This window comes from Maylandia zebra, linkage group LG12, assembly GCF_041146795.1.
Source record: "Maylandia zebra isolate NMK-2024a linkage group LG12, Mzebra_GT3a, whole genome shotgun sequence".
Taxonomy (NCBI): Eukaryota; Metazoa; Chordata; class Actinopteri; order Cichliformes; family Cichlidae; genus Maylandia; species Maylandia zebra.
Window position 1 is genome coordinate 29315951 of NC_135178.1, and position 10989 is coordinate 29326939.

At 38.1% G+C, this 10989-nt stretch overlaps 2 protein-coding genes across 2 annotated transcripts; both read right to left on the minus strand.

Moving 5' to 3' along the window:
- Positions 1-378: 378 nt before the first annotated feature.
- On the minus strand, positions 379-2974 carry LOC101479876 (granzyme A-like). The gene is made up of 5 exons (XM_004547334.2): positions 2902-2974; positions 2576-2717; positions 1758-1896; positions 703-972; positions 379-618 (listed from the first exon to the last, which is right to left on the minus strand). Exons 1-5 carry the CDS (start codon positions 2963-2965, stop codon positions 457-459), a joined length of 777 nt encoding a protein of 258 aa, XP_004547391.1. The 5' UTR covers positions 2966-2974; the 3' UTR covers positions 379-456.
- A 4763-nt stretch (positions 2975-7737) lies between these two features.
- On the minus strand, positions 7738-10772 carry LOC101480941 (granzyme A). The gene is made up of 5 exons (XM_004546954.3): positions 10687-10772; positions 10360-10501; positions 9591-9738; positions 8479-8748; positions 7738-8390 (listed from the first exon to the last, which is right to left on the minus strand). Exons 1-5 carry the CDS (start codon positions 10748-10750, stop codon positions 8229-8231), a joined length of 786 nt encoding a protein of 261 aa, XP_004547011.3. The 5' UTR covers positions 10751-10772; the 3' UTR covers positions 7738-8228.
- Positions 10773-10989: the final 217 nt, after the last annotated feature.

Below are 10989 nucleotides of genomic sequence, written 5' to 3' on the forward strand. Positions count from 1 at the left end.
GCTGTGTTTCTCTCCCCATGTTCTCCTGCAAATTTAGGTTTGAGTTTTGTTTTATTAGTTTTCTCGGTTGAGAGTCTTTCTTACTTCTGTTTTTTTGCACCCTCACTTTTGGTTGTATGTCACCCTCCTGCAACAAAGTTCACTCACATCTCAGCCTTGCCTGCATTCTGGGTCCTTATGTCTCCTCCACAAGGCTTTCCCCGCAAACTTATGGGTTTTTTTAAGCAAAGATAGATGGAATAAAAAATCAACATAAAAGAGCATGCTCAAAAAATTTTTTTCATAGATGAAAGAGAATTTCATCAAGCTAACAGAAACTGAAATATCAGAAAATAGAATATGAAATGATAAAATGGATAATGGTCAAGTAAGCAATCTACATTAAAAGCATCGACATTTAATATCAAAGAAAAGATTTGCTTCTTGCTCAGCTTGTATGGATTGACACCTGTGGGTTTATAACATTTCTGAGGATTGCATTGTTTTTTTGATCCACTTGAGCCGTTTCTCTGAGAGAAACGAGTAGACTCCAGGTTTTTTAATGCTACCACAACCTCTTCCAAAAGAAGTGACGCCAACCAGCACGCCATCGCACACAAAAGGTCCTCCTGAATCACCCTGACAAAAGAACAAAAAGGTGTTGAGTTGGATGGATATTTTAATATAGATATTTACTTCCTTACATACTTTCTATATACTTACTTGACAGGTATCAGCCTGTTTTTCACTATTTGAACCAGCACATATCATGTCACTGGTGATAACTGGGTTGTGGTTGTAATAATCACGAGAGTTGCATGTCTGTCTACTGACCACAGTCACATTGACAGACAGGAGAACATCTGATGTTTTCTTGTTTTCAGTTTTTCCCCATCCAGCAACCAGACACTTGCTTCCAGCTGGAGGGTCCTTGACAACTCTGGCTAACTGGAGCCATTGTACTGTCTTGGTTTGCTTTACTGGTTTCTTCAACTGAAACAAAATTAAAAAGAAAGATATTGATAATGACTATATTAACTTTAGAGAGCTGGCCTTAAATTTTGTATATATACAGCACTGTGCTACAGTCTTGAAACACCACTCATTTATTTTGTCATGGTCGGCCCCGCAAGGCTACATGTGTTTTGGTTTTGCTCTCTCACTGCTCTGCCTGGGTGGAGCTCACTCCAAGCTTCTGCTTTTGGACCACGCACCTGCTCCTAATCTCGGGCCACTTCTTAAGGCAGTGGCTCTGAGCTCCTCATCGCTGGACTATTGAGTTTGATACGTTAGTGTAAATCCAGCTCGGTGAATTCTAGTGTGCTTGTGTATGAACCTATTTGTGACTTTCGTCTCTCTGTGCTTAGACTTCCTGAACCGTGGAAACTTAAACGTGGATATTGGCAGTTTGGAGTGGCGTGCATGTGGAAGTCTCAAACAGAGCGAACGAGTGAGAAGGATCTGATTCTCTCCCCTAAACCTACCCGGTAGACCACTGGAACCCCTGGCTTTCCTTCCATCTGTATATATATTCTGCACCTGGTGTTTTGTGTAAATAAAAGAACTGCTAACTTGTGATTCCAGTCTGAGCCTGAGTCGGATCCATTTGCCGTGACATATTTGTACATTTTGCTTGGAAAATGTATAAATAGGCACAGTGATTTATTGATTTATCCATACACACACACAGAAATACATCATATAAGATTAAAAACAAACGTATTCACATAAATGCATCTTTTTTAAACTTGGTTTCAGACAATGAATGATCACTTTACCTTGAGCAACATGAGGTCATTCTCCCTGGATCCCTGGTAATAGTCAGGATGAGGAAAACGTTTATCAACCTTTTGGGCCTGCTTAGAAGCTTTTTCTTTTTTCTTGATCGAGTGTGCTCCCAGCGTCACTTTACTCATACTGTAGAAGAAAAAAAAATGTATTAGTGAAAGTTCACTTATAAAAAAGATTAATAGGTCAGATTAACCCTTTTAAATAAAACAATTATAACATTATCATAGCTGCACAGTTATTTCATTATATGTGTATTATTGTATATAGTTGGGTTATGGTTATTTTAGAGACATAGATAAAGCTGCATGGTGTCTTCCTCCAGGTGAATAAAGAATTTCAACGATATAACATTTTGCAGTTATGAAATTTCTGAGTGCAGTCTCTAAACAGTGATTACCACACTGTTTAGATAAACATTTAATCTTTTTTTTCTCATTTGGATTATGGCCAACATCAATATTTATGTGCAATGCAGACAAATCTACTTGTGTTTTACAGGCTTTTCTATAAAAACAACAGACAATATGTTTGATGCCAATTTGATTTGTATCTATGATAAGAAAATGAAGAAATTCTAAAAAATGTAAAAAAAAAAAAATGACAATGACTAGTGCAAAATTCTCTGTGAAGATATTAATTACTACAAGAATATGGACAATCTATAAATAAAAAAATAACAAAAATTTTTACATTAATAATTATAATAAAGACTTTTTCCTTCTGATCTCTTGTGAAATCTCTTTATGTATTATCTTTCACACCGTCAGTTAAACATAAATATTACAATATTGTGAAGCATTCCTACTCTTTGCAGTGGGCAGCAGTCAGGACCCATTGTGGATGGATTAACGTCCCTCCACAGAAAGATTTTTTGCTTTCCACATAGGCCATGAAAGGCAACGAGTGTGGCTCGACTTCTTTCCCTCCAATAATCTCAGACCCACCACCTAAAACAAAAAGAAAATATCCATCACATAACAAATTCAGCAGATGATGCAGTCAAAAACAGATGAGTGAAACAAATACCCTTCACCAACTGCTTTTGTAATGCCGAGTATGCATTCTGCTTATTTAAATGAATGAGAAAATTGTCTACAGGTAAATTAAAGTACCACATAAAATATTAATCACCTGGCTGGATGATCACGAGGAGCATGCATGAAACGAAAACACTGAAATAACTCTGGCAGAACATTTTGCCCTTTGTCTCTCATAGATGTTGAATGCACTGAAACCGTGACGCTCAGCTTTATACAGAGAGCTGAAAGGATGTGGTCTGACAACTGAAATTAACAAGTCAGCAAAGTGGGCTCCTAAACGATTCTAAGGTTGTGATCAAATATATCATTACCAACCTTACCCCATTCACCATCACCACCAATAACAACAACAACAACAAGAACACACACATATACTTACCCACTTTTTGACCGTGAGAAATTTGACTTGGTGTATTTCCCATGGATGAATACTTCATTGTCCTTGGCTTGACTGTTAAACTAAACTTAGATTGTTGTAATTTTCATTCTGTGCTTTAAAAACTTCCATATTTCATGACATAGTATCTGTGGTGAGGCATGGTCAGTGGTGCCGTGCGGACCCACCTGCACGGCATCCGCAATCACGCCTGCCGTGTTAAAAACACGGGGAAGCAGGGGTTGTTGTGAGTTGTGGTGTGATGAATGTGCGGCTGACAGCTGAGAGGTGCAGCCGAGTGTGCAATAACGATGGCTTTGCCTAACACTCTCTGGACCTGCCGTGTCTCTATCACACACCACTCATTCAAACTTATGGGACAATTGAGAGAAATGTGTAGGCTGAGACTTAATTTTTTAAAGTTACTATTCAAAAACCATGTTTGGACAATGTGTAAAGCAAACTAAAAAATAATTTGTTTATGTTTGTACTGTTTACTAATAATTGATCAACACTGTATTGCCAGCAGTATTTGTTTGTCTACCTTCACACACATATGAACTTGAGTGACAGTAAAACAGTAAAAATATGATGTCATTCAGTGGTGCATTTGGGTAATCTCAGTCTCTCACTGAATGTGCTCCTGTGATTAGCTAGCACGTTATGGAGTGGGTGCAAGGTATTGTCCAGCGTTGTCCTTATGTTGGAAAGCGTCCGCCTCTCTGACACCACAGTAAGAAAGTCCAGCTCCATCCCCACATCATTTCTGGCTTTGCCAATCAGTTTATTGAGTCTGTTGAACACAATAAATATGTCACAGTGGGGTACGCCGGTGTGTTTTGAATATAGACCCAAATGCAGACACTGAGCGAGGAAACAAAAGCGAGCCTTCATTAGGGCTGACGACGAAAAGTGCAAACAACATGAACAGTGACGAGAACTAAACTAACACCTAAACTGGAAAGAACTAATACTAACTATGAAAACAGTGAAAACTATGAAACCACAATGAAGACTATGAATACTAAGATGAGACGTGGATGGTAAACAGACAACCTGACAATCAGCAAAGGAAGACAGGGGACTTACATACACACAGGAGGTGATCAGAAGAAGTGGAAACACAGGGGAAACAGCTGACTAGAACGAACATAATGACGCCACAGAGGAAGTGAAACAAAAAACAATGACAAAGACACACAAAACTCTTTCAAAATAAACCAGGAAACACTGTGAAAATAACAATAATCAAAGAATAAAACGAAAACACACAAAACACTGGATCGCAAACCCAGTTCCGTGACAAAATAGACCGAGTGGGTCTGGGGTTCCTCCAGGTGAACCACAATGCCAGGCCTCATGTAGCAAGAGATCCAAGAGGATGAAGAAACTGATACTGGCCCCCAACGCCCGACTGACCTAAATTCAAAAGAACAGCTATGGGAAATTTTGTTTAGGTACATCTGACACCACCAGGTTACGCTGCAGACTGTCCATGAAACCAGTTATGCCCTGGTCACCTCTTGTAGGAGACCCCCCCCAGGACACCCTCTGTCATCTCATTGGGAGCGTGCCCTAGCATACATAAAAGCACATGAGAGCAGGGCTCTAGACTAACTTTTTGTCACGGTTGCACTGGTGTGCCTAAAAGTTAGGCGCCCAAATTTTTCAAGCGCATCGCTTGACACCGCAGTTGTCAAGCAGGCCCTCTGACCACTGGTGGCGGTCAGAGGGCCCGTGGCGCCAGTGTCCGGCAGCCTCGCCTCTGTCAGTGCGCCCCAGGGCAGCTGTGGCTACAATGTAGCTTGCCATCGCCAGTGTGTGAATGTGTGTGTGAATGGGTGAATGACTGAATGTAGTGTGAAGCGCTTTGGAGTCCTTAGGGACTAGAAAAGCGCTATACAAATGCAGGCCATTTACCATTTACATTTTACATGTGCACTTTTTGGGCCGTCCATACAGACAATATTGTCTGTAAATGATTAAATAACAATCTTGTCAACAAGTTACTGAAAAAGTGCTTGTGTTTAAAGTGCTTTGGGACTCTTTGGTAATATTGCAGACAATGTTAAACTTAATCATCACATCGACCTCCTCTGATGACCCGTTTGCGATGGGAAACTGTTCTTAAAGTACACTGCGAGAGAGAGAGCTGTGCATGAAGTATGATTTTAACGTGGTGGAAGCAAAACAGCAAAAGTAAGAGAGAATTAATGACGACATTTATCAAATGTGAAGCGTAGTTTGAATCTTCTTTTGCTGCTGGTTCAGGGAATTTTTGTTAAAGAGAGACAAGACCTAGCGCAAAAAGGATGTAAACACAAAGCGCGCATCCGCGCTCTGTGTTTACGTTGCTGAAATCGTTTTGTGGGCTTTAATCTGAGATTCTGGCATTTCTGGCAAAATACATTTATATTTAAAAGTCGATTCAGGATTTAATGAATTGATTTCTCTTTATTCAAGCTACTCACCTCTATCTATCTGCCTGCACTTTCAAACGTACACACAAAGGACTACAGGAATATCTGGACTGCGGCTAATTAGAGAGGTCCCACCCCTGACTATCTCTGACTGGTTTAGACCATGATAGGGGCATAATATATGTCAGTTGTTGACCAGTGTTGGTCAAGTTACTTGAAAAAAGTAATCAGTAACTAATTACTGATTACTTCCCCAAAAAAGTAATCCCGTTACTTTACTGATTACTTATTTTCAAAAGTAATTAGTTACTTAGTTACTTTTTAAAAACATGATTTACAACCTGAATAGGTGATAAAGCGATAGATCTTTCAGCCCAATTCTACTTTTTCTACATAATCTATCATACAAAATGTAATCAAATGGAAAAGTCTCTTTTTTTTAACTTGTTTTATCAGTTTTAATCTTTTAACTTTATGCATCAAGCAAAAATGTAATTATATGCAACATTCTCTGACTGGAAGAAATTAGTTTAACATTTAAACTTATTTTCTGCACATTCCAGCACATAAAATAAAATATTTTTTGTGTTTACACTCACTCTTTCAAATAGATGCAAGTAAAACACAGCAGAAAATAAATAAAGTCAAAGACTCAGCGGTCCTGTTGCTCTATTTTCACCTGTAAAGCAGGACTGGGGTAGGCGGAGGTTTACCCTGGTGCAGGTGTGCCGCGGTGAGTTGAAGAATCCGCGAGTTTCTCTGTGAGTTTCCCATTACGTCGTTGCGCACTCGGTGCTTGCTTGGAAGTTTAGGGGGTTTTTTCGCTGTAAAAAGAAGTTTTCTTCCCACACACGATGGACGCTAATGTTTTTGTCACTTTTTATGGAATCAAACTCAGAGTAAGGTCAGTACTTCCACGCTTTAAACGCTGCACGCTCATACTCTCTCCCACAATCGATATGTGATCCATTGTTGATCTGCACACAGCTGTTGTCACTAACGGCGCACTCGCTTACGTCACTGTCGTGAGACATTCTTGCAAAAAATCACGGTTTTAGTAACGCAGTAACGCAGCGTTACTACGGGAAAGTAACAGTAATCTAATTACCGTTTTTGCAATAGTAATCCCTTACTTTACTCGTTACTTGAAAAAAGTAATCAGATTACAGTAACGCATTACAAGTAACGCGTTACTGCCCATCTCTGTTGTTGACCACATGGAGACTTTCAGAGTTGCAGCGGCTTTTCTTTCTTTTTTCGACACTGCAAAGAACTCTAACTAATGGTATAGTAAGAAACTGAGCGTCAGTGTCACATGAAGCTCATGGTCTTACAAGTAAAGATATTATTTATAATATTTTCGGACTGTTCATGTTACAGTAATGCTGAGATGTATTTAGAGGGCTAAGTAGATTGGTTACTTTCGCTTTAGGATCAATAAAGTTATTCTTATTCTTTAACTATTCTCAACTCGCAGTGCCGCTAATGGGTTGTCATCAGCAGACAGCAATGAAAGAACAGCATCATTTAAGGTAAAACGTCTAACTAACAAATTGAGACTGCCCCTTGTCATGGATGACACTTGTGGTATGTCGTGACATTTTGCACTCTTCCTGTGCAGGGTCTTAGCATTATTTTTTGTGGTTTGCTCTTAGTCAGAGGCTCATTATGCTTGTTCTTCTAGAAGTGAATGTCTCTTGTGTTGACATTACTACAGCTCTCTTTTGCAGGAAAGATTATTACAACCTAACCTACCTCAGGTGGGGAAAGAAGAAAGAAGAAAATAAATTACAAGATATCATCTTTACTGTGTAAGTGATTTAATTCCACAGCCATTCACTGGTATCTGGTTACAGTGACTCCAGAAATGCTTGCAAAAGTATGGGACAAGTTTGCCAATCATATGGACATATGTCACATGTCTGGAGAGAGACATATTAAGTTCAAGTACTGTATTTATAACTTTTATTAACTATGTATCTTAAAATGTAAGGTGGGCTCTATGTCCATTACTTTGAAGAATGTAGCATTCTAAAATCAGATACGTTTTTTATATGACATATAATGTGTTTGAGAAATTGGAAATTTGAAAGAGCTATAGTAAAAACAATGAAATAAACAGTGATTCCTTTTAAAATTTTGCTTTATTAGAAAGTAGAAAAAGAAGAAAGTGTAGTCAAAATCAATACAGAAAGTAAAGTAGAAACAATGCAGATTTAAGGCACTTTTACATTTGCTTATCTTTTCAGGTGTGAAAGCTATGTACCCATGTTTATGTATGGTGTGCAATGACAATTGCTAAAATACTGGACAGTCAATCTTTTCCTACACAATACTAAAAAGACTGGTTATAGATATCTCACCCAAGTTCCTGCAAGGGAAAGGGTGATGAACCCACTTCCAGTTATATGATGTTTAAACAAACGCCTGTTCATGTAATAGATGTGCTGATGCTTTTAATAGTCTGTAAAGATTATAGCAAGCAAGGAACCTACTCTATAAAAGATGAAACAGAAGCCATTAAATGAAAAATAATAGATCAAGTGGACCCAGCAGTGGCATGTTTAACAGCATCAAAGATTCATATTTGGCTGTTAGGTCATATCTGCATTGATGTCGGTATCACATTTCAGGGGCACCCATTGTGTTCTTGATCCACTTGACTTGTTTTTCTGAGAGAAAAGAATAGACTCCAGGTTTTTTTATGTTACCACACTCTTTAGGTCCAAAAGAAGTGACTCCAACTAGCACTCCATTGCACAACAGTGGCCCTCCTGAATCCCCCTGCAGAAAGAGCAATCGCTTTTGAATTATTTACAACTTTCAAGGTGGCAGCGGGTCTTCAAGCACAAAAAATATGCATGATCCTTACCTTACAGGTATCAGTCTTTTTTTTACCCTTTGAACCAGCACATATCATGTCACTGGTGATAACAGGGTTGCGGTTGTAATAGTCACGAGAGTTGCACGTTACTCTATCGATCACAGTCACATTAACAGACATAAGGACATCTGATGGTTTGTTTTTTTTAGTTAGTCCCCATCCAGCCACCAGACAGTTGCTGTCAGCTGCAGGGTCTTTGACATGTTTATGTAGCTGGAGACAATTCACCGTTTTGGTTTCCTGCACTGGTTCATTAAGCTGAAATAAGATTAAAAAGAAACATAACATAGGATATAAATTGTGTATACGTATCTTTACAAAGATTTTTCTTAATAAAAGAACTATATGCAGTAATTCAAAAACCGAAGCCTCCTTTCTCTACAATTTGCTTCAAGGAGTCAACGTGATCTTTTAAGCTTTATCAAAAAGGAAATCTTTAAGACTAACCTTAAAAGTAAAGAGGGGGTTAATTGTGAATTTAGTGACATGAATTTAACCAGCCAGAGTCAGTGAAAAATGTTAAGTGTTTCCATTTTTTGACCTTAAGGGGCTTGAGTATGACTGGATGCTTTCAGGTAGCCACTTGAAAAGCATGCAGTCTATGCAATGGCCAGATTAAGAATTCAATACCCTGTTTACTTTTCTGAGTAGCATCAAAGTGTCTACAATAGCATGAGGGCTTTGAAGGTTGAAGATCAACAAAACTGCTATTTTTTAGTCACAGCAGAAAGGAAGGATGTTTGAATGAATATGGGCTTTTTATAAAATTTGTCTGATACTCAGAATCAGTCACAGAACAGATTAGAATAAATTACAGTGTTTGCAATGAACCTTAATTACAGCTACTAAAAGTGTTGATATTGTTAAAACAACATAGGGACATGCGAGAGCCTTGGAAGAGTATAACAGGCACACAAAGTGTTTGATTAACAGCATTTTGAATAAACAGCAACTGAAAATAGAAGAAAAGAGACTTTGATTTTGTTTGATTTAGACCATTTCTTATCTGAAGCTTCAGATATGTTATTTTAGATTCCTTTTTAATTCACATTGCTGAATCTTTGCTCTGCTCACTGTTGGACATTCAATTATCACCTTACCTTCAGCAACATGAGGTCATTGACTTTTTTTTCTTTAGAATAGCTGGGATGACGAACACATTTCTGAACCTTTCGGACCTGCCTTAAACGTGTCTCTTTCTTTTTCTTTTTCTTGATGGAATGCACTCCCAGGATCACCGTACTTATACTGGAAGAGAAAAAAAACATCAACAACACTTTGTGGTGATGATAGTTTGTTTATAGAACAGGTTAATAAAAATTTATAGATCATTGTTTGGTTGTTAGTGCTTTATAAATAAAATTCCTTACAGCATCTCTGTGAAAGATCTATCTTTGTAAAATGTGTAAAATGAGATTGTTTAATACTATGCTGTTGATAAAAATAAACATCAACGTATGCACATTAGCTCTACAGTTTCTATATCTTTCATCTATAATACTGTAGACACACTGGTCACATAAGCCAAACAGAGTAAATATGATGTCATCAGAAAATCTGTCATAATTCTGTAACTCAGTGTGTGTCTGCATGTGTATGTGTATGTGCATGTGTGTCTTTTTAAAAAGGTCTGATAGTTCAGTAAGAGATCAACTGTTTATTTAAAAGGTAGATATACTGAATGTGTGTGTGTGTTTCCATAATGAAAGCCAGATGCGGCAAAAATTGTATCTTTTGTAAATAAAGTCCATAAGCATCAGAATAATAAATATACTGTTGACTGGCATATACACAAAACAATTGTATTAAATTGCATTTTAACATTTTAAAGCTTGAAAATTGTAATAAAAGTACGATTTAATTTCCTACTTCGGACAGTGAGCAGCAGTCAGGACCCATGTTGGATCAATTAATATTCCTCCACACATTGTTCCATCACCCTCCAGCAGAGCCATAAAAGGCAGCGAGTGTGGCTTGACTTCTTTCCCTCCAATGATCTCAGAACCATGACCTAAAACAAAGTAAAAATGTCCAGTCACTGGATGTTGAAGTCAAGAACAGATGAGCAAAAGAAAGAAGCACACTGCATCTCAACAAACTGCTTTGTATGACTGAAAGACCTCAGTAATGTGAGTTTGCATTGTGCATGTTTACATAATGGAGCAAAAAGCAAATTCAAGAGAAAACACTGCTCACCAGACTGGATGATGAAGAGAATCACACATGTGATGAAAAGACTGAAATCTCTCGGGCAGAACATTTCTGCTTACCTCTCCTTATCAGATGCTGAATGCACTGAAACCTTGATCATAGCTGTAATGCACAACTTATGTTGAGCTGAAAGGATGTGGTCTGGCTGCAAAAGGTTCAAGCTTACATCATTTCAAGAACTCTGGTTGAATTTACCACGAATAATGACCATTTTGTTTATTTACTGTGCGATGGTGGGTTTCTTTACGTGATTCTGAGAACGTTGTCACTGGGTGCAGATATGTCAGT